The 24,694-nt window shown below is 44.3% G+C and overlaps 1 protein-coding gene across 3 annotated transcripts in view; it reads right to left on the bottom strand.

The window, feature by feature from the left end:
- FLI1 (Fli-1 proto-oncogene, ETS transcription factor) overlaps positions 1-24,694 on the bottom strand; it is an 89,029-nt gene that overhangs the window by 28,496 nt on the left and 35,839 nt on the right. For all 3 annotated transcript variants that reach the window (XM_082330754.1, XM_082330755.1, XM_082330756.1), the window contains 2 exons: positions 10,283-10,494; positions 1,514-1,668 (listed from right to left, as the gene is read on the bottom strand). In XM_082330754.1, the coding sequence (XP_082186880.1) occupies positions 1,514-1,668; positions 10,283-10,494 (367 nt within the window). The remainder of the gene's footprint in view (positions 1-1,513; positions 1,669-10,282; positions 10,495-24,694) is intronic.

Genomic DNA, 24,694 nt, shown 5'->3' with positions numbered 1-24,694 from the left:
ATCCTGCAGCCAGAGATCTGGGATGATGTTCATTATTGTCTTCCAAAGTCTGGTAAATCACTGCTATTTCACAAGTATCTCAAGGTTTTGATTTGTGGATGCTCATGAGAGGGAAAAAAGTCCTTTGTTTCACTTTCCTTCAAAGAGGAGATTTTAAACCTTCTCTTCCACTGAGGGCATTAAAAGTAATTTCCCCTGTTTCAACAACACCACCTAATTTTAGACCACCCTTGGTCTTTTTAAATATGCATAAATAGCTCTTCACAAGCAGGGTAAGTGTTCCCTCTTGAATATCTTTAATATCTTTAATCTTGAATATCTTTAATAATATAATGACTAGCTGGTATCAGCTAACACCTTTCTAGGCAATGTTGACGCTGAAAACCTATCTGATGCTGTCACCAATTAGGTTAGCCAGTCTCTCTAAGCAGATCCTAACAACGGCTTAAACAGTACTTTGAGATTTGCTGTCGATCTTTTATTGGCTTCTTTTCACTACATTCAGTTCAAGCTTTTCCTTTTCATCCCAAATGGCAAACAAATGCTTGGGAATTGTCATCTGTTCGTGGTCAACCCACAATCAGAAAACAGAACTAAATTCCACGAGTACATTTCTTTCTGCCAACAGTTCATCTGCTTGAATCAGCTACAACCCTCGGTGAAACCCTCGCAACACTGGGCGAAAAGCTGCACCCCTTGAAATCAGTGGAAGTTTTGGTACAGAAATTGGGCCAGGACTTGGCTCATAATATCTCCCCTGCTGGCAAGTTCCTGGGCTAGCCTGTTTCTATCTATGGTGTTTATAAACATTGCAAGTAAAAGATGCCCTCTCATTCCAGGTTCAGACTTCGCCGGTTGCCTGCCACAGCAGCTCTCAGCCTTGGCTATCTGAATGCATCTAATGCATCCTGCCAGTCTCAGACAGCAGATGTGGATATCAAACACAAACAGAGAACTGGACAGGAACGTTTCTGTGTAACAGTTTTTGGAAGGATAATGTAGTTCCTGCAAACTACAATTTTTCTGGGTTTCTTCTTCTAACAAAACAATGAAAACAAAATAGCTCATTTTGAATCAATATGACATGAAAGTGCATCTGGATCCTGCAGAGCATCATGGGAATTATAATTTGGGTCCACTTCATGCTTATTCTTGCCTATGAACTGCGCTCTTTGATCATACCATGCATGTCCCAGGAAGCACTGCGGATTCTCCCCTAACACGTCACGGGAGATGGGTTTGGTTCAACACACCAAAACAACACTTCATTCCAGAAAAAAACAACAAAAGAAGCAGCACTAATTATCCACTTCTTACTCTGATTCAAGGAAGAACATATACTGGGACACGGGTAATTCCCACTAGCCAGAAACTCTGATATTTTCCTTACTTCTTACATGGTTTGTAAGAAAGAGAATGCCTCAGGGAGTGGATAAACAAGCCTTATCTCTTCAGCTGGATATTTAAGACAGTGCAAGGAAACATGACACAAAGAGTTTGATGGTGGTGGTACCTGCTGGGACAATGACTCTCCTCTCATTGGTGGTCATGTTGGGAGGAGGCCCGTTCTTCTCATCCATGTAGGTGCTGTAACTCATTGGGTTGGACTCTGTCCCTGCTCCGACGAGTTTGCTGCATTTGTTCACACTACAGTCTACGGGGGACTCCCTGAAATGCGAAAGGAAACAGATGACTTGTCATTATTATGCACCTTTCATCCCTGCTGTAGCAGAAGGAGGTCTGGGTTACAGAAATGGCAAGTATCCCGAAGGTGAAAAGTTAAGGGGAGTTTCTTTACATGTGGGAGAGGCCGTTCCTGGCCTGTGACATGAATGTCATAAGGTGATCTATGAGTCACAAGTCTCATGGAGGGGATCTCTGATAATGAAACCAGTCAGAGGAAAGAGAGTTGGAGGTGCAAGGAAGAGTGACTTTCAGACAAAGGTCGTAGTCAATACCTCTGAAATATCAAAATTCACGAACCAGATAAAAAGCAAGTGCCTATCACATAGGTCTATCGGTTACACCCCCCGCTCCCCCTTCATCCTTTATTGCTCAAGTGCGTTTTAGCAATCCTTCAGATACAGGTTGATGCTCCTAGGAGCCCTTGTTGGACTGTTTCACTCCTGCATTGTGTTAAATACAACCCTGCACACCGTCTTGCTGTTATAGTGGAGCCTATCACCTGACAGAAAGGCTGTACTTCTCACCTCGTGACCTAAGGCATTTCTGCAGAGCTAATCAGAAATGCAGATACACCCCCTTTCATTTCATTAACAAAGAACACAAAATACCCATGCCAAAATGACAGGATAGTCACAGGAGAATAATACAATATTAACGTGGTATCTAAAGAGTCTTATTTATACAGGGCTGAATGTAACTGATCTTGTCTGTTCTTAGCAGTGAAACAGTCCCAGGCTTGTCTCCTACTTGGATAGGAAATCTAGAAATCTTAGGTGCCTTAGGCGTGAGTCAAGAACTTCAGACCACAGAAACGGTGTGCAATAAAGGCTCTGGCCCCAGATTTACTTCTGAGGTGATGGAGTGATGAGGAGGGAACATTTAGCAACTCAGGTGGCACTGTGCTAAGACCTGGCCTACATGCAGACCCTTGGCAAGCAATAGGCTTTCTCTGTCCTGCTCTGAGAGAATTATGAGCCTCCAAACCACAGATAGGGAGCACAGATTTTGTTTTTCTCCAGCTGCAGTAGTAACTCACGCTTTTAGCTCTAGAGGTCACTTAAAACACCAGTCCACAGCCCGCCACATGCACACAGCATATCCCAGCTCCGAAGAACCAGGGGAAGGGCAGCATTATTGCCCTCACCTTTACAAGGGTGCAATAGTGTGCAGCCTCTATGCAAAGCGAGCACAGAGCCCATATCCAGTGCAGTTTGGTCCACTGCTTTAATCGCACAGCCATCCTTCTTCGCTGCCAGAAGCGAAGTGGCTTGGGAGGAAACCATTCGCTGAAGGGTAAGAACTATGACAGTGCACCAAATCCCACCCTCTGAGTTCAGCTGGCAAGACTTCCAAGTTTGGACACTAAACAAATTTGTTTCTTAATCTGAATGAGGGGGGAGGGGGAGAAATTACTGAAATTCAGTTATCATGGCTGGGAGATAAATGCTCCACCGAGATATTCTAAGGCAGATGGTAATTTTTTCCTCATGTCTTGCTGAGGGAATGTTGCTTGAAAATGGAAATAAGATGTATAACTTACACATGTTTGAATTTAAGGTTTTACTATTTCGCCTACTGTTTTTCCAGGCAGGGAACCAAAATCCGCCTTCAGAGAGGCAAACTGCTGAAGGTTTAATGTCCCCGTGGCAGTCAGAGGAGAGTCTGAGCAACTGCAGGGACACCAGGGTTTTCACAGGGAATGTGATCATTTCTAACTTTCTGTTGAAATACTCTGTGTCAGGTGTTAAATGCTGCCTGTACTGGCAGAGAAAAAGCCCCGAAGCAGCACAAAGGATCTTGTTCTTTCCCAAGGCACAGGCTGTCCTGAGAAGACTCGGTGAAATGGCGAGAGCATCTGTGCTCCAAGGTGTCAGACTCTGTTCGGCTCAGCGCTGACCGTCCCCGGGAGGTGACCGACCTCCTCGCCTGCCCTGCCTGGGGACCAAGTGCTGACTTTAAATGGTGCGGGCAGCCCAGCTGGTGGGACAGACCTGAACACACTCATCCCCACGCAGTGAGGGTGTATGGATTCCCACCTGCCTTTGGGATGAAGTTCTCCCTTCCTCAGAATCAACAGTAAAATTTTCTGCAAGTTCCCCACAGTCAGCACCTCCCAGGTGCTAGCAGTGCTGGCACAACTACCTGCTGCCTAAGGTCCTTCTAATGGGTTCACTCTCGCCCCCCTGCTCTGTAGTTAAATTTCCCTGGAAAATAACCCCCTTAGTTGAAATATGCAATATTTACGATAGAATAGTTACATATATAATATTCATACAGAACTACAGGATATATCCAGACTCTCAGATAAGTACATCTTCTAAAAAGCTGATCTGCCCAGGAGTATACATGCTTTCTACTGGCATGAAATGACACACGTGAAAAGACCACAGGGTCCTTGGCTGGCTCTGCTAAGAATTGTGCACGTTCACACGACCGACGCAGCAAAGTAACAAAAATAACACCAACGCTGTAAGATATCTCCTCGGTGGTTTTGTGATGATTTTTCACTTTGCAGACTCTTGGCTTAGCAGCTAGGATCCTGCTTATCCTCTGCCTTGCTCTGTATGTCTCAGCAGCCAAAACCAGACAACCAAGTATTGGAGGCTGAGATCTGAAAAGAAGTTTAAGGGACTGAGGTGTCCTTACCAACCACCGATTTACCACTGTGGGAAGAGAAGCCACTCAGTGAATCCTGCGGGACATGTTAAATGTGCTCCATGTACTTGACAGGGTTGTGTCCATGTGGCTGAGCAGATGCCTCCCTTCCCTCTGAGGAGAGCTAACTGATCTGATAGCAGAAGGACAGACAAAACTGGGAATAGCATTGCCAAAACTTATCTGGGCAGGAGACCGAACTGTCCTTCCCTTAAGAAAAATACTGTGAAATCTGTAATGACAGCAAGCAGGAAGATCCTTACTTTTGTGTCCTCTGTAACCCAGCATTTCCTACCAGATCCAAATGGAGCCTTTTACTGGGAAATGAGACAGCAATACCAGACCAAATCATCTTTGCAGCTCCTGGACGCCCATTACTGCACTGCCCCAGCCTAAGATGAGGGATTTAACAGTATCCCAGCAGAAGGTAGGTGTAGCTGTGGGCAACACAAAGAAGAATTCAGCGTGGGGAACAACTACAGTATCGAATGAGAACAGGGAGCTGCAAGCCATGAATAGTGTATTCATTGAATATAGCTCCTTTCTTAGTTCATGCATTACCCACAAGCAGACTTAGATTTATATAAAAATTTCCTCATTATTTGAAATGGTTTGTGCGGGGGATTTCGGATGCCAGATTAATCCTGGACTTTTCACAGAGACTTCGGACTTTCAAGTGGCTATATATGCTGGACTAGCTCAGCTTCTGGGCAGAAAACATTGTAGATCTCCTAAGGTAAATGGATATAGGCTGCTTTCACAAGATCTCTTAAGTATATTCACTGTGGCAGTGACAGAGTCCAAGGAATATGAAGCAGTACCCATTCCCACTGTCCGTCCAAAGACTCTTCGTTCCAGCAGCTCCAGTAGCAGTCTCTGGGGATGCCAAGAGCTTGGTGTTTTGGGAAAGTTTATGCTAGACTGGCCAAAATGGACAAGCAGCTAGGCTGGCATTGACTAATAAATCCTCTGTACAGCTTCAGCCTGTGTTCCAGATACCTGGAAATAAAGCAATCACTGTCCCAGGGCCTCTGTCTAGGAATCACCTTTGGCTTTCATTCGAAAGAGCAAAATAAGGGATTTCAGTAATTTCTGAACCTGACTCAGCTGTGGTCAGTGGGATATTTCCTCCTTCTTTCTACCCCTTTCTTCCTATCCTTTCATTCCTCCTCTCCTCCCATCCTTTTTTCTTTTTAAATTTGCCACTTTTTGGTGTAAGTCCCCATTTGGCTATCTCAGCTTTAATCTTAACACTTGAAATTAATTTTTTTTTTTTTTTTTTTCATTCAGTGAAGGAAGTAAGAACAGACATACTGTGATTCTGCTTGTGGTCCCCTCTTACAGGCGGGAACAGAGCTATCAGGGCAGAATCACAGCTCCTCAAGACTTGCATCTAACTACACTTTAACCCTGCCTCTCATCCTGCTCTCAGGAATGCCTCAGGAAAAGGTTCACACTGAAAAAGACTGTAAGTCTGCAGAAAGCAGGGACAACTGTGAAAAGGATGGAAAAAGACATACAGGTTACAAAACTCAAACCGCATGAGGAAAGCACAGAGGCTCTAAAAGAACCGTGTTTATCACAGGCAGGTAAATGCAAACAGTAGGTAATTGCACAGTCTGCTGCTCTGGCTGGGGACTAGAACAACGCAGCGAATCCCACTAGAGGGCTCACACGCTACTTAAAGGGGATTTTTATTCTTATAGACATCATAGATGGTCCCTTTGTTTTGTTTTGAGAAAATCATTGTGGCATAAAAATGTTCTGAGATCCCTGAACCTTAGCATTATTTTAATATTCTGAAGCAAGAGAATGTCTCCAAAGCATTTTCAAAGCACTGACTTAATTATTTTAGCTAGACAACATTTGTAACATCAGTTGGAATTACACAGCGAAGTTTGCCCACATCTGTGCACACATCCAGCACATTAAAATATTCTTTCACATTTGAAGATCATACAACTTTTGTAACATCTTCTTAAAAATCACTCTCTGAGTTTAGCTACAAATGTAGATCTGTAGTAGCTCAGTAAATACAGTCAAAATTTGGAACGTCTGTTGTTTGGTTCACTCTTCACATTTGGAATTTATGTAAAATATAAGGGAAAATCTATTATTAAAATGGACTGTAAATTGGGTTCAAATTTACCCAGCGTTTTTCTAAATCATCCTCCTCCTTTATGCACCGGAATTTAAAATGTGAAAGATTTTTTGTTTTTGTAAAAAGATAAATGATTGTATCACAAAAGCATCTAAAGGTCCCAACAGAAATCCAGGCCTAGTATGTTGGGAACTGTACAACACATTGTAGGAGAGAGATCTTTCCCTGAAAGGGCTATAAACGAAATAAACAAAAGACACAAACCCAGCAAAGAACAGAGATTGCAAGCCACGCTTCCAGTCCCCGAATGGATGCAAAGAATGATGAGCAGTATACAGAACATCTTGCAGTAAACCCATGGAAAAGCTGGACTTCTATTTTTTGTGTGCAACAGGGCAGTGCTACAAATACAAGACCCTTTCCCAATGCCTAAGGGGGTGTAAGAAGCACGAGGATCTTAATTTTTCTGTGGTGGATTTTAACTGCCTTGTGTATGGACAATAATCACTGTGAAACACAGGTCTAGCACTAGGTTTTGTTCTGAGCAAGCAGCTGTCTGTGAAGGCAAGGACAGATTTTGAGGCCATATACTGCATCCAGGCCTGATAATACTAGAAACTCTCACAAAATTTCTGCTTCTGAATCTTGTAATAGTACAGAAGTCCCATCTTCTCCCCTAAAAGACAGACCCCTGCCACTGCCTGAACATCCCCTATAGAGAGTTAGTATGCAGTTATCTGGGAAATTCTTTCCAATTTGGGACTAAACTAGGGAAACCTGACATGGGGTAGAAAGCTGGTCAGGGTTTCCATGTTATTTAGCACTTGGAGGGACAGCTCAGCAAAACAGGCTTGGAGAGGTTCTTTAGAGACCCCTTCTCCCACCCTGCTGAGGACCAAACCAACTCATCACACTATACCTCACAGCAGTCAGACCTGCTTCTGGTTGCTAAGAAAAAGAAGAAAAGCTGGACACTGTCCCTTACCGTCATCCAGCTCCCTCCACTGTCAGGTTTCCTACAGCTTTATCACTCCCTAGAGTACATAAACCATTCTCTTGACAAGCAGCAAATGCTAGTGCTTCAAGTACAGGTGAAACACAGAATAAAGGCTGCTCCCTCTAATGAGGCAGCTGGAACCCAGTAAGAGAGCGTGCTTGAAAAACAAGAGAGAGAAGGAGAGGCAGAGAGAGAGGGAGGGGGAATAGGATTTGTTGTTCAGTCCGCAGTTCAAGTTAATCTGTATTGAGACTGGCATGTGCCGCTCAGATGTTGTGTCAGTTTTGCCAGGCAGCTGATGGGCAGGGGAATAAGCAACTGGAGTGGCCCAACCCGTAACGATGAACTGTGATGGACACGGGCGGAAAGGGTGAATTTTTACCATGAACAGGAGGAGAGGATGGATAAGTCAGACGAATGTTCTCATTTCCTGGGTGGATTGGGGCTTTTTTGCTAAAAAGTTATCAAAAGGCAAGGCTGGAAGCTATTTCAGTGCTTAGTTCTGACATTTAAAACAGTCTTGTCTTTTTATCTAACAGGTTGGGAAGCTGTTACCCCTTTTTTAGAGAGACTGAGGACACTTAGTTTCTGCCTGAGAATCTTGTAGTCTTGAGCAAGCCCATGAAGAAGGATTTCCTTTTTGCCCAGAATAAACATACTTCTAGAGGGCCTTTCTCTATGGGTATCAGAGCACTTACAGTTGTTAATGAATCGGTTTGTCACAGCAGTATTATTTCCCTTTTTTTCTGAGCCAATGAGGAAATTGTAGCACAAAGATCACAACGGAGGGACAGCCCAATACATTTGATTCCCAAGACACGCAGTACATATACAACGAGAACGTTACATAGGCTTTTGGACATACAAGTACCCACACATACGGAATTTATACAGAACGTGTGCTTACAGGATTGGAAAAGCACAAATATGCGCTGCCTGTGGTAGCTCGGCAGATGCGACAGGACTGCTTGTTCCCTTGGCCCTCCAAACTTTGCTAGAGTGAGACAGACAAGTAGCATAACGGGAGGAAACGCTGTGTGTTGGTCTGACACTATGGGTGTGAGCAACTGATGTCATGCTACAAAGGGCTTCCTCACATGATCGTGGGAGCGTGTTGCCTGCGCCATACGTGAGGCCGATTCTGCCACCTCAGTTCTCATGGCTGGTTCACCTCTCTGCAGGATGGGGGGGTCAGACCTGCTCAGTACCATGCACAAGCCTCGCTCGTTCAGTCAGGATCCCACTCTGCATTGCCCTCTTGAAGACTTTAGGGACAGCTTAAGAAAACTAGCCTTGGTAGCCAAAGGTAGTCCTCGTGACTATCAAAAAAACCCAATGTGCTGGTACTTTCAAGATCTGTCCTTTTGCCTATGTTATCCAGGGATGGTGTTTTTCAGGAAACAACTAGTTTTCCTATGTTTCAGCCTCAATTCTGAGATTGCAAACACGAGTGCAAAAATCCATGCAGTTCTTCTGAAGTCCAGAATTGATACTAAGGTACCGCCGGGGCAAGATCAAATTCAGTCTACAAATGATCACCATCAAAGACCAACTGACGCAAAGACCTTTATCTTATAGTAAAATCAGCATCTACTCTATACTTACGAGGAAAAAAAAACATGCTGCTGTTTGAAGCCTTTAACACCATCATCTCACTATAGAAGTCTGAAAGTGCGAGGCTGCTTTCTGTTTCAAGCTCTACACTTTGCTAGGTTCTCAGAAACCAGGAAAATAGGCTGTTACAGAAGCCCTAAACTAACGCTGAAGAAGAAAAACCCTTGGCTGTTTAACTGTCCTGTGTTAACATTGTACAAATGTTAGAGATGTTTGTGACTTTGAAATTAAAATCGAATTTAACTTTAATATGAACTCTAAAACTTAATGCAAAAAAATAAAATAGTTTATTGTATACATTTAGAACTGAAATAATTTGAAAATTTTACGCCTTTTTTGTCTAAGAGGATACAATTTTTTCCTAGGCTTTGGACTTGTAGAAATGTTTTGAAAAGAGACAATCTGAGCTGCAATAAAATATTTTCAAGTCTTTGAATTTCTCATTGAACAGGGAAATGATCCAGCTCCCTCAGCTCTGACTACAAATGGCGGGGGGCAGGCCTCCCACCCCTTTGGCTAAAAGCTGTTGCAGATACATGATAACCAGTGTCCCTCTGACGGTTAACATCACTGCTCAGATCTACTCTTGAACTCTCTTTTTCACCAGTGGTCACATATACTCACACAGAAGACATGGGTATATGCCTTTTGTTTTGTTACACCTCACAGACTGCCATAAAGAACCTCAGTCTCCTCTTTTCTCTTCTCCATCAAATAGCTTTCCAGTTTCCTATGGTTGCTTCTGCCGTGGCAGAGCACAAATCTAGTTACAGGTGCAATGAGAAGTGCCCTCCAGTGACGCCCACACAGTCCATTAGTGCAGCTTTCACCAGCTTCACTCTGGAGCACTGGTATAAACATCAACTCTTACTGCATGACCGACTCCATCTTCAGGAGCCCCTTGAACCATGGCACATTTGTGGGATGCTGAACTAAGTGATGAAATGTGTAATTTACAACAGTGTTTGCAGCGTGAACTCTGTCCTGGCAGTCTCGTGTCTCAGTCTGTACAGCATTTGTGGAGACCAGGAGAGATGTGTGCTGCAGAACTGCAAGAGCAAGATCCTCGGGCCATTAAAAAATGAGCGACAAAGGAACTCCAGGGGGAGCGAGATATGGTCCTACACAAAGAGTGGAGTTTGGTGATATGCAGGACAAGAGCGCAAATGGACAAGACCTGCTTTGCTTTTGTTTAAGAATCAGTAGATGTGGAAAGGGTCTTTCCTTACCTTGATCCATTCATGTGGTCATATTCCCTTTTTACATTGACCCGGACGGGCTGATTAATCCACTCCTGCTGAGGAGGCAAAGGGTTGATTTTGTGCGGCTGGCCATAGTCAGGGTTCCCTGAGGCTGTCATATCTGCCTTGGGGAGGTGAGTGGCAGCGCCGTACGTGGAGTCAAAGAGGGACTGGTCGTCGCTCACCACCGACAGAGCCTCCTGAGGAGAAAAAGAACAAGTGCTCAGAGTCATGACTAAACTAGTAACTCCACTCTTATTCTCTCTTTGAGCTGGTGAGCACCTGCAAGGGCCCCACAGCTGCCCAGCACTGTCTGAAATTGCCATCTGCCAGGATTGCAGATTGAATCAGATTCTTTGGGGTCCATAAACCCGTATGCAAAACCAGTGGGTTGCTTTGCTAGCTGCTGTGTTGCTCTGGGTGGGGCAAGAGTTAAGGTTAACTTGACTTCTGCAAACAGTAAAGGTGGCTGCTGGGTGCTGTACCATTCTCATTGCTTGCTGTAAGCAGCTTCATCTGCGATTTCACATAGTTACCTGCCCACCTGCCTGCACTTGCTGGTCCAAAAACAACCAAAGAGATACATAGTATGTAACATGGAGTGTCCTTCAAAGGTCTATACATCTTCTTTCAACAGGTTTTGTGTGGTGCTTATATTTTGAGGTTAGTAGTAAAGGAGAAGTAGTCAGTACAGGTCAGAGTTATGGGTGTTAGTGGTGGGATAAAAAATGCATTGCTCTACGCTTTTTGTTTATTTTGTGGGAAATGTAGGACTGGTGAGTTACTAAACTCTGCATTTCTAGAAATGCTTAAAAACAGGAAATTGTTATCCTTTTTTTCCTGCTGAAACTCCAAATGTTGACAAAAAGTTTTGACTATCAATTTCCTTGTGTTGATGCACTCGGGTTTTCTAAATGAAGCATGCCAGGCTCAGAAAGGCTTTGGCACAGTCCTGCCTTATTCAAAGTGCATCTGACAGGGGTCTGCATGTTCTTTATGGAGCTAAGCTAACCTCACGTAACACAGCTGCCATTATGGCTGGCACGCCAGAAACTGAACGAGGAACCTCCCAAACTAAAAGCACACACCACTTTAATGTGAGTTAATGGAGCAGACCTCCGAAACAAAGGCAGCAACAGACTCACCTACTCTGTGGACCAAGCATTCAAAAGACCCGTAACATCAATGTGTATGCAGCAGTGGGTTACCCGTGAACACACAGACACTGTCTTTGCTTTGAAAGCTGGTGTGTTGCTAAACCTCAGTGCTCAAAATTCACAGGACACAGTCCAAATCATGAGCTTTTAAAAATAATAAATTATTGCTCTCTCCCCGCCTCCCCCCAGTAGTCGTTTCTGAGGTTACTTTTGCAAACTTTTTCCACAACCAGGGAGGGAAACAGAAATTCTGAAAACTTAGAGAAGTGCAGCTGCTGGAATCCTCCGATTACATGAGAATCTAAGTGCAAATCAGATATTACCAGGCTCATGATATCATCACAAAAAATGGCAATAGTTAGAGTCTGCTGGGTAAACATGAGAATCCCTCTCAGCTTGAAGTTAACCCACTTAGAAAGAGTCAGGTCAGTGCTCTGCATTTACAAATATCAGCACTTTTCTATCTCAGATCTCGGATCACGTAACAAAACCAAATAAGCCTGAGTAGCCTCGAATTTAAGTGGGCCTGACTAAGCTTGAATGTGGAGGAACCCTCAAACATCTGCATAAGTCCTGTTGAAGTTACAGTATTTGCTGTAAAAATTTGTGAGCAACCTCTCACACTGCTCAGCAGAGGTGGCTACAACCTTTAAACAACAAAAATGAGAGCTTTTACCCCACACTGCCTAATGCTGCGTGTTGCAAGGAGCTCAGACTGTGTTCATCCTTTCCAGCAGGTTTTTCTTGGTGGATGCATAGCCTTTCAAAAATTTTCTGCTTTAATTAGAGTAAGCTAGGGAGTAGAAGGTGCCCCTCGGAAGAATTTCCTTGTGGTGCAATCCTGTATGATCAGGATTGCATGATCCTTGTGTCAGAAACTCCTTAAAGGGATTAAGACTATCTTCAGGCTATAAACTTTGCCTGTGTAGAATGGTACAAGAACACGAGATCTTCTGATGACAGCTCTTAAAAGAGAGCAAGCCTTTCCATCAGAGGTAAGGATATAGTGACTTGCTGCTTCTCTGGTTTACTGAAGTCAGGATGTCAGGCAGGGGTACCTAAATGACACATCTCCTGTAAGTCTCCGCTTCCTCTCAGTACAAAAAATGCGGGGTTCCCTACATTACGGCATGAGGTAGTACATGCACCCCCAATACCTGGGGTGCTGGGCTGACTTAAAACTGTCTAGACCCAGTCTAGACTAGTCTATGCATTGATCTTACTGGTCAGAGGCAAGGAAACCATGAGTACCACTGCAAATTCATGAAGTAAAATTTTAAAATTGGAAAGCAGGGATCTTTCTAGCTACCCCCCCCCCCCCAAAAAAAAAAAAAAAAAAAAAGAAACAACCACCCCAAAGAACAGCCCTGGACTAGGATCAATGATTAGTGCTGCATCCAAGTACAACTATCTTTACATACGCAGGCAAGTACACACTTTGATATACAGAGTATCTGATGGAGAAGGCTGCCTCCTCAGATAAGGATCTTCCTTGAAAGACAAAGCGGCTGCTAGGCCCTGCCTACAGCAGCAACTGGCGTTAACGGGGATAATGATACTTTCACAGGCAGGCAGGCAGCAGTTGCAGCAAGAAGCTCTGCATTTTGCTGCTTGAATGCACAGACTGCAAACTCTACTGTCTTTAAAACTCTGTTGCACACAGGAAAAGAAATTAATATGCCATGACTGCCATCATGGCCGTCCCAAGCAGTTACTGAACGAGGAATCGTTCGAGCTAAAACCCTGAGTTAGTTACAGCCACAAAAGCTACAGACTCAAGGCTCTGGGGGAACTGAAGACACACAGAGCAGATCAGGCAGAGATAGCGGCTTGTAACACCTGCTTGCCATCCGAGTCGTGCATGCAAATAGCAAACAAGTATTGCTGATTGCCTGCAAGGGAAGTTGGATGGCATGCTGCCAACCCCTGCTGCAATCGGCTTCTCCGCGCTGTGTACATCTACGGCTTAGGAGAAAAACAAAGGGGTGGCAAGCAACAGGTAGCCTTTAGCTGGCAGGGTCAGAGTATGGGGACCACTCGGATAACATCCTAGCAGTGAGGACTACCTGGGACTCAGTTTAACTCTCTTGGAAGAGGACAGGGCTCAGCTGGCCCTGCCAGAGTTTCAGGCTACAGACCCAGATGGGGAACGTGTACAACCTTCCTTGTACTCACTATCAGAGACTCTGCTTGGCTAGATTCAGTTTTGAAGGACTAATCTGTTCAGGAAGTGCTTGGCTTCAGTTCTGGCTGAGGAATAGATCAACAGTTAAATTGAATACCAGAGGGCAAATTTCTATCCCCTGGAATCGAGAGCTACTTAGCGTTTGGTGACGGGCAACTGGGAAAACACACTGAGGCATTAAAGGTGCTAACATAACCTAGCCAGACAGGCCACAGCTCGCCAGGGTTCCCCCCATGCTGTTGCCTCCCAGGCTGTGTCCTTGAGCTGGCCAGACTGAGTCTGAGACAGGGGTCTTGTGTGTATTATTCTGGCATATATGTTACATTATATGCCTCTGGGAATAGGCTAGCTTCAGTTTTTCCAGTTTTTAATCACATTCCTGGCATAAATGTGGCAAGTCCCGTCTACGGCAGCTTGCAACGCAGCGATAGGCAAGTTCAACTCCCTGTGAAGCACAGCCCCAGCCTTTGCAGGGCAGCCCACCACTGAAGTGCCACAAATGAAAGGCTCCCATTGCTATGACTGCTGAAACAGCTTTGCATAGAGCTGGCACACACTTCTGCATCCCTTAGACATGAATATGCGATATGGCTATTATTAATAACAGTTCATAGTTGTAAGAGGTCGAATTTGCAGGTTTTCTTTTTTTAGACGAGCCATCTAGACCCAGGTCAAAGTGCTTCAGTAAGGTGAGGTGCACTTTGATTTTGTCCCTGTGTGCTGCAGGAAAACCAGTCTGTTCTTCTGGTCACACAGGTAGCACACTGGGGAGGGCTGATAGTCCACCAACGCTTCAAGCAAGTTATCCCGAAACAGAGGTGGCATGCAAGCTTTAGTAAAAGTTTTCACTTAGTTAATGAATTGAGCAGCACATTTGAGCCAATATATGAATGGAACGGGTCTGAGAAACAACTCCTAGGTAAAAATCAGGGGCAACTGTGCAATGCAGACATCTGATGTGAAACACCATCATTTACCTCGATGTTCTTCCATCCGCAGTCCCTGACACAGTCTTTGCTGCACTGCTGACTGCACTAATAACAGAGCTAGCCCCAGGATATCCTGATGTCCCCGCTAACCCCTAGAGGTTTGCCTTGGACAAGGCCCCTAGAAGTTCAGGTTTTTAACCTCATCCAAAGTTCACTGGCAAGGAAAGCTCGCTAGAGGTTCCCAGTTCCCTGGGTTCAGCTCTGGGAGAAAGATCATGAAAACAAGAGCCGGTGAGGTGACAGCAGTCAGTGCTTTCATCCCAGGTATAACCCAGCATCTACAATAACGGCTCTTTCCAGGTGCATGCAGTGCCTTTACACTGAATATTGACTGTGAGCTCTTTACATTCACTTTTCTGGCCATAACCACATTTAAAAGGCATTGCTAAAGATCAAAGGTTCATCCTCCTCCACAAAGCCTGACTTATAAGAGAAAAAAATGCTGAGTACTTGAACCATCATGCCATGCATGGAAAAATTACTTCCACCTCTAGAGGGGTGACTTTTTTCTTTTCTTTTTTTTTTTTTTTTTTGGCAAGAGTATATCTTTGCCACTCTTAGTCCTGTGGGAAAATCATTCCTGAAAGATTTTTGTAAAGAGAATGTTACCAACGCAGACCCACTGTCTGAAGAGCCCAGATGTACGATGCAAAGCACCAAAATATGAGGTACCAGCAGCAACTAGCCTTACACATGGCTTGAGGTTAGCACAGAGGATCTATTCCTTGAATAGAAATGACTTGGGCACCAGTTTTACAAGTCAGCACTTCTGCTGCCAACATCTCATACAAGCAGAAAAAAGATAACATCAGACTTACAAGAAAATGAGTCAAATATAAGATTTTAAAAGGAGCAGAGTCTGTGCTGATCTTGGGGCAGCAAATTCAGATGGATTGGGCACTGAATTAGTAGGCAGGAAGGCAGAATATTCTTCTCCTCCTTGCCCTTGACCTTTGGCATAACCTTTAGCGAGGCATTCTCCTGTCCGTGCCTTTTTGCTCCCTTCAGCCTGATCTGTGCACACTGTAAGGTCTGTGGGGTATAGAGCCTCGTCCCTGCTGTTACTGGAAAACAAACACGAATCTTTCGGGTAATTCAAAGCAAGGCCTGGGCTGCAATCCCACACTCTAATATATCCAGTCTTTGCAGTACACCTAGCCAAAACAACAAGATAGAAAGACCTCTGCAGCTTTTTCAGCACACTTTTCCTGAGGTTTGCTCACGCTACTCCACCTTCCTTACAGGATATTATGCGATTGGTGCAGGGACTCCACATAACTCCCCCTGGAAAATTATAATCATAGGCATTTTATTGCTAACAACCACAATCCAATCTTGTGCCCTTCACAATCAATTTCAGGCCTGCCTCTGCAGCGGAGGATTTGCGGGCTGCAGCTAGCACCAGAGATCCATCATAAGGCTGTAGTGAAAACAGCAGGCTGGGAGCCGCCACCGCCTAAGTGCATTGCTCTTTACCTCTTCTATCTACTTGCAGCATTGCACAGCGACAGATGAACCATTCTGTTCACAGTGTTTTCCAGCTGAGCTGCTGGCATTCGGGTTGTGGCAACGCAAATGCTGCTAATCCGTGCCACAGAGCTGTCCCGGCCCTGAGGAGGAGGGACAGGAGGAGATGCAGTCTTCCTTTCCCTGCTGCAGCAGGACTAAGGATTAAGAAGAAGGCAGCATACCTTTAAGACTGTGTCGAAGTTTCTGCAGATTTGAGGCTTTTTTTGTGTATAAAGGAGGGCTTTCATTTAATTATTTTGATGATATCCCACAGTACAATAATTTTGCTCTTACTCTGCACTAGAGACTTGCTCAAAACTACAAAGCAGGTTAACTCCCCTGACAAATCGCGACGCGAGCTTTCCTCGGCACCTCAGACTGCCTTTCTTTCACTTTCCACCCAGAGTACTACATCGGAGTGTAACTTGGCAGTCTTAGAATACAGCATCATTTCTTCACAATTCAAATAAATGGGAAACCACTACTTAGTAACTCATGCTAGGACAAAACAAAGCAGCAATAAGATAGGCATAAATAGCAAAAACACACTGAAATTAGCCAGCTAAAAATGGGGCAAAATGATTTTGCAGAATTTCTCATAAGGAAATATATCTTTTTTTTTTTTTACATTCACTATTTCCATGAAATTTCATGTCAAGTGGAGAAAAGAAGGCTGCTAAAATGAATGCTTTATTGTTTTGATATCACGATCCCCAAAACCTGACTCAAAAAGGTTAAACTAAATTTAACTAAAAATTAAATCACGCTTCTGTACTTCACTTTTCAGAAGAGCACTTGACTTCATGCACACGTTTATAGGATCTGGACCAACAGCTTTTTTTTCTCAGTCTAGACTTCACATAAATCTGTTCAGAGCCTGTTTTGGTTTGCTTCCAACAGGCAAAATACCAAGTGGGAATAACCAGGAGACAGTACTCCTCCCCAGCAAGTTGCTGCATCAGGGCTGATGATAAGAAGGCTTAGGGGCACCAGCCCCAGACACATGGGAAATCTCCAGGAGATGCCTCTGGGCGGTCTCAGCACAGCACCGGGAGAGGAAATGAAAAAAAGAAAAGAACCTGCCCAAATTACTGCTGTGGCCTCTTGACGTCTTAAAAGTAACATGGTGAAATCTGAGGCTAGAGAGACTGGACGTGTCCGATAGATGATCACATCTCCATCATGTAAGTTCCTAAATCCTGGAGGCGTGCTGCAGCTCTTCCTTTAAAGAGAAGGGCAGCTGTGCTTTGGAGCATGCAACATCCCCGCCAGTCTCCAGCTGGCTCACCCGCATCCCTAGGCCTATAGACAGGGGTTTCCCTAAGTACTCCTACCCGTCTTGGGTTCTTCACACCCTGCTGTACTGATACATGCTGGGAGTAGCGGATGAGGTGTCTGCCCATTAGCAGATGAGGGACAAATCACACCTTCTGGCTTCTGTTCCCAGAAGGTTTGGGAGAATTCCTGCCCAGTTCTGCCAACCAAGACACATGAGATGATTTGGGATGAGTACTGAACCTTGGGGGTAAAACGTTAAGCCTGTTAAAAGTCCTGGAAGCTTTGCCATTGGCATAGTTTGAGCCAGGTTTCATTTTTTGGCAGCTAATTTAACTACAAAAGGATTCGCCTCCATGACTTAATCAGCATAACTCTGCTGTGGCGGGAGGACTATATGATCTCTCAAAATCTTTTCCAAGCCATGTCACGTTTCCAGAAAATCAATCAGCCTTTTCCATGTATTAACACTCTCCTCGGCCAGTTTACTGTGCTTATATCACCACTGATCTCTGCCCACAGCCTTTCTGCTCCAAAGTCGCCCATGCTCACTAAGAATAACTTGACGCTGCGTGGGTGATTGCTTTCCAGAGCTGGGCAGTCAAATCTACCTAGCTCTAGTTCACCTTCCTTTTAATTTTTTTTCCTCACCCTTGTAAAATAATTGACTTGCACTGAGCAGATGCGTTTGTAAACAGAGACACATGGATATAACTGTGAACATACACACTTCAGTAAATATTATTGTAGCATTTTTATGGTCTTTTCTGCTGAAGACACATGGAGGGAAACTGCAAGATGGTTTCAGAGTCTGGCTTCCTGACAAACCCAAACTATCCTGAAGAATAAATGCAGTCTATTGCTACGCAGGAATTCGGTGCTGACCTCAGCTTTGTCCCGAAGCACCCACTGCCTGACTCCTCTCCTTGATGTGATGCCAGAGGCTGCTTTTCAGTGGCAAATTTTTCATCAGGAGTTTGCAGACTGACCAAGCACTTTGTTTCAGAAAACTTGAGCTCACTTTAAACTGCATTTGCCTATTGCGGTAGTGCCACCATTCCTCTCAAAAGAGAGGTTTTTGGTGGTATTTTTACTCATACCAGAAACTGAGACTATAAAACGATCCTGCTGATTTTGTTTTCCACATGCAAAGAGCAATCGAATCTTTTCAATATACATGATTCACCCTAGAAAGAAAAACAATAAAATGAGAAACCCAAAAGTACTGGGGGGGTTTGTCACGAGAGAGGGTATGTCACATCTATGTGTCTCCCCTTTAACAGGCTGCCTTGGAGAAGGACGTAAAGCGGAGTCTTAAAAGCATGAAGGAATAGGTGCAAACCACAAAATCTTATCTTCTCAGTTTGGCTTCCTACTGTCAAAGCACTGGAAACTGTAAAAAGAGTGTTCTCCCAGGAATTCAAGATCTGGGAGGTGGCAGTTTAGAGAGACGCAAATATTTCAGGTTCCTCTGGGCTCTGACTCACCGCTACACCAATGCCCATTCATTATTTTTTATTTCACTTTGATACCATTGTCCCAGTTACATTCACAAACACCGCAATCGTATCCTGTTTTGTTCTCTGACACCATTCCCTTCACAATCGCAGGAAGCCCATCAGGAAACATTCATCGGGTGCTGTTATGTTTCCATCCGCAGAGAACAAAACATGCACTTTCAGCCCAGGATGACTTATTCCAGACTAAGGAAAAACAACAGCATGAAAGAATCAAAGCAGAGTCTCCAGGAGAGAGCGCAGTATGTGCTTCTCCCCTGAAACAGGGGTAGGAGTCCTGAGCAATGCTCAACGCCTCTTACCCAGGGAATGCTTAGCGATGGAAAGGTTCAGCCAAAAGGAAATAAAAGGCATAATCCATCACTGACGTCTACAGTGCATATTGCAAGGTCTGGACACTATATCAGAGGGGGCAAATACAAGTCCAACGCAGTCCTGCAGCTGAATCCTAAACCAGATGCGGCTTGAGATTTCAAGCGTTAGGGCTTGAGTCTATTTGCGTTCTGGGTTTGGCCCCGGTCCCTGAGCTACGTTTGGATTAAATCTGTGTTCAGGGTCTCAGTGCTCATGATATTCAGAGCATAAATTCAGTGTTTCAGCCCAGAGCTGGTTACTTAGGTTTGTTGTCAAGTGTGCATTACAGGCAGTACAGAGATAAGAGGAAATAGGGGAGGTGGTTCAGGACTCACAGGAACCTGCTTCTTCCACAAGAAACATATGCATACGCTCGATAGAGCACTGTGAAACTGTCAGCTGCCTCTTAACCAGAAAAATGGCATTTACTGGGATGGACAAGTCCCGAGGTGGAGATTTTCAAAAGAGCCTGAAGTTACACAAATCGCACTCACACTTAGCAGGAGCTGGGAGCCACAGTCCCTTGAATCCCTCTGAAATATGAGGTTTAAACCTCATGAGAGAGGCCAGCCAAAAGAGGAGCCGTTGACAACAATACCCAGACCAGGTTCTCCATTTCATTTGCCCACTGATCCTGGCTGCAAATACAGGTGCCATCACTGCCCAGCTGAGTGCTTAATAAAGCCGTGCATTGATGCCTTCTGCAGAATAACCAGCCTCTGCTGGCTCCTTATCCAGTTCCCAACTGGTCTCCTCCACTTGGCAGTGGAACTGAGGGCTGCCACCCTGCTGGGATGGCATGGATCTGTGTTTTTCTTGTGCACCGAGCCCAGCCCCTGTGGCTCCAGTGACGAGATTGTTTCTGCATACGCCTATAGGAAAAGCAGAGATTTTGTGAACAAGCCTGCTCGTGGCATTCCAAGGAAAACAGCTCAGCAGGATTACACTGAGATATGTTCTTTGTCAATCTCAATCAAGATATTTGAACAGGAAAACCCAGTTTACACCACTGGAAGTTCCCAGGGGCTTTTCATTTCTTTACAAAGAAACACTGATGTTTTAATTTCGGTGCAAGAGAAAGCTCCTGGAAGGATTCAGGGATAGCCGTCACTCTTATCTCTTAGACAAAAAGTTATGGGTCCAAATCCCATACTGCCACCTGGGCTGGAACCCAAAGTTAACATTACAATACAAAAAGGAGTTGACAAGGTGCTATTCTTTCTAGTGATACCAAACATCACAGAGAAAAGACTATCCTACCAACAGTCATGTTTCAGGAAACTGAAATACTAAAATAGCTTCTGATGCCTAATGCTATAGCAAAGCTATTGCTGAAGACAAACATACAGACTGAATATACACATCTAACTCCACCTCTGGTGTCCCATTGACTAGAATCAGCCAGTGAATGCTGCCTCCTGGCTAACACAACAGCAGAAGATGTGAGAGTAAAAATTTAAAAAATAGGCTCTTTTACAGATGTGTTAATGTCCCCATGCCTCAGTTTCCCTCTTCATATAATGCCTGCCCCAAAGGAGCTCAGATTTTGTAGAGTGCTCCAATGTCCTTGGAAGAAGGAGGTCATAGAAGTGACAAGTGTTATCCTAGGGCTAGAACTGCTAGACAAAAGCAAAACTTATTCTCCTCTGAGGCTGAGCAAAAAACTTACCAAAATCTCTTATCAGTAACCATTAACAGAAAGTCTGTTGGCCTTATCAGCGTGGTACTGAGAAGGGCTCTGAGCCTTGCTTAGATAAATGAGGTCTCTTGCTACTGCCACCTCAAGAAGTCTGTCCTCAGGGATAATTTTCCACACCTGTGAGAATTAATGGCTGCTTCTTCCCGGCTCCCCTCGGCCTGGTGAAGCAGACCAGGGAGGCAGAGGCTGTGAATGAGTTCATGGCAGGGAGTTTCGAATGTTTTGCTGCAGGGAAATCAGGCAAGATGCAGAGCACAGGCTCACAGTGTGTTTGGAAGGGAGAGGGCTGGGAGCCAAGGCTGCCAGCGATCAGATCCCAGCACCGAGACCGATTCGATGCTATGGCTTTAGGTAGGTCGCTTAGCTCTGCATCCCAGTGTTCTCCTCTGCCGGAGGTGATGCTAAAAACACATCTACCCAAGGGCCAGGTTGGGGCCGATTCTGTCATCTCTAGGACCTTTGCTCAGACCTCCACGCTATCCCTCAGCTCATCTGCAAATCCCCACCTGTAGCAATTAATTTCATGGTTTGGTTTGGTTTGGTTTTAATGAAAATCATTAGCTCTGGCTTGATAACTGTGACGTACAGAGCTGTCAGGCTTCTACTTTCATAGCGATGTATCTAATAGACAAAGCCAGTATCTCAGGGGTGCCACGGAGACAGACAGACGTGAGGTTGTTACATTAATTTTACAGCATGGGAACCAATGCAAAGCAACCCAACACTCTGCTCAAAGTCATTTGGTAGAGTGTAGCTAAACTAAGATTAAAACCTAAGCCCCCTAAAAAAGCTCGCTTTCCTATAGAAAAGAGGACTGCCTTTACATGCAACACTTTGCGATGTTTTCTGAGATGACTGCAGTATGTTTTCCTTTTGCTGAAGAGTTTCTTACACTCAAATCATGCTAACATAAATAAGAAGCAGGCCTCTCGGCACATCTCCATGTTCTTAGCAGAGCTGATACTGGTCTTATCTCTAACAGGGCAAGTCCCCTGAGCTGTGTTGAAAAGCCTTTTATCAGATGCAATTTAAAGAGAGTTCTTTCTGAGATGTAGTTCTGCAGCTCTGGCAGGAAAGTGGGGCTTCTGACTAAATCTCCTCTGGTTTTGTTTAGCATTGGGGTGAGGGAGTAGGACAAGGTCCTATTTGTGGGGCCGACAAGACAGGGCTGCTCGTTGCGCCTTCCCTGAAACAACGCTCTACTCCCCCAGTCAGAGGAAAACCCTGTCAAAAATGGCTTAACGATCTTCTAATATTTCCATGCAATTAAAGGCCACATCTGTCTCACAGACCCCGTCCTCCTTTGCTAATGTACAGACATGAACTAAACAGTCTGTCTTGTCGATTCGCCGGGTAACAAAGGGGCCTATTCATAACACAGGCACTTTGGCTATTTTGTGTGTGTGAAATGAAATAGAGTTTGCATTTGGAGAATAACCTGTGTTGGAGCTAGCAAGAGATTTCTGCTCTAATAAATCAATCAGCTTTACCGGCTAATAAAATAGCCCCCCTCCTAATTCTGACTGTGCTAACCAGACAGCCACCCTACAGAGAGGCAACTATGGTTTCTGTGCAAAAGTGAGAACCTATGCTAGCTTGCTATTAAAACTCTTCGGAGGATTAAAAAAAAAAAAAAGTATCAGCTTGCCTGGAATTTTTCAAGCCACTTAAGAGAAGGAGTCATTCCTGGCCCAAGGAATTTGGGTGTCATCTCTGTGGCCTCAGCTGCGCTAGTCAGTGGGTATGTGTTTTACCACTGTCTTTAGCTGGCTCAAAGCCAGGTACGGTTCTGCTCTTGTCTTTGCTCAGTTCTTTCTGAAGAAAATGGGAGCATTGCAGAAAAAAAAAACAACCAACAACCAACCACCCTTCAAACACCCATTTCTGATTTGTTAGTGAAATTGAGGGCTTAAAAAAAAAAAAAAAAACCAAACCAAATTGAGGTACATTTTGGCATAGTCCCAAACCAATACCAACATTATGTTTTGCCCTGACTAAGAGTTTCAGGCGATACCTGCACGTATATCCAGACGGATAGGGCAGTGGGAGGAATATATTACTGCTTGTTTAACATTTTGCTTGTAAATGCCTCGGGGGAATGGGCTGGTTTTTTGGTTTTTTTTGCTTTTCTGAGCACATTGGCACACTGGTCCATATTTGGTCATGGTCTGTATCTCTGCCATCTTAGTGCTTTCACAATACAAACAAATACACTAATAATGTTCACACCTCAACATACCTCATTTCCTCAGCTTTCAAGTGAGCAGGAAGCGTGCAGGAAGCACAGAAAAGATGGCCCTGTGGTTTCAGTACTAGAGTGGTATTTGGGAGATGTGGGCTCACTTACCATCTGGGCAGCAAAATCGTTTGTTCAACTCAAGTGAAAGTTCTCTGTGTAAAATGAGGGGCAAAAGTGGGTGTCAAGGCCACAGGGTAAGAGATGGACAAACCTAGAATGTGGTGAGATATTGTTTTCATATCCTGAGAAAATTATGGAGGCTGTGAGAAGTTTTCCAATCCTGATGTTGGACAGAATGTCAAAATGATTATCCAGAGAAGTCCACCTTAAGTTAACTGAAATATTTTGTTTCAGATATTCTGAATGTTTCATTGCAGTTTTAACCTTTTCAGTTTTCTTAAAATATTGCAATTGGCTTATGTTTCTAAATGAAGAGTAGTTTCAAAGCAGAACCTGGAAAACTTCAGAAAGCACCGAGTAGGGCTTTCAGCAAACTGTTAAAAATCAGCTTTTCCAGTGAATAGGTAGGGCTTTGACAAATTTGCATCTTTCTAACGAAAAGACACTAAGCTGAAAAAAGTCAGACCGTATCTAACATGAATCTTCTTGTATACATCCCTGGTACAAACACAGAGAGAATACTGTTACAGTTTTTGGAGACAGGACCAAATTAAGCCTTCTTAGGCTTGCTACCTTGCCGGCAAAGCCAGTAGAAGTTTTGCCTTTGTCTTTGGAGTGATGTATGATCGAATCTTCCGTGTAGCTGTTTGCATATTCACGCACTTAAATGTGAATGCATGAATAACTCTGACTCAAACGCACACAGTATGCACTGTCTGTCCTGGCAAAATTTCAATATCTAAGCGGTTATAGCCTACAGACTTTTAATGATATTTTAAGACTTTCTACAGACATCTAAAGAAGTAATTAGATGCTTAGACATATTTTAAGGACATTTGTGTAGTTCTTAACTCTGACTGATTTCATTTGCCTGAACAGGTACACCAGTATCTCTAAGATTTGGCATTTTGATATCATGGTGACTAAAATGATGCCAGATTGCTATCCTGGAGGGAGGTGGAGGTCTCCCAGAGACACACGTAAGGAACAAATAAAAACCGCAGCCCCCTTCTGGGATACCTGACACAGACTGGGCTGACCAGCTCTTGCAAGCCTGAGCTGCATCCTTGGGGGGTCTGTCTGATTCTCCTCCCAGTCCTCAGCTTCTCAAGGACTCCAGACACAATGGTGATCCTCATAAGGGACAGGTTCTTACTGGTTTGGAAAGGTACCACACGAACATCTGAGGGAAGAAGCATGTCTTCCTCATGGCAGCTCTAACAGCCACTTTCCTCATCAGCATCCTCTTAAGAGCAAGTTTTTTGCTGGCCAGTACCTCAGGAATTCAGCAGTGCCTCTTTGTTAGCTGCCCTGGCTGTTCCCGTTAGTTTGTGATGATGATGAAGACAATTTTGC

The sequence above is a fragment of the Platalea leucorodia genome (genome assembly GCF_965183815.1).
Source record: "Platalea leucorodia genome assembly, chromosome: 20".
Lineage (NCBI taxonomy): Eukaryota > Metazoa > Chordata > Aves > Pelecaniformes > Threskiornithidae > Platalea > Platalea leucorodia.
Note: the sequence above shows the minus strand (reverse complement) of the source record. Positions and strands in the feature narration are given on the sequence as shown.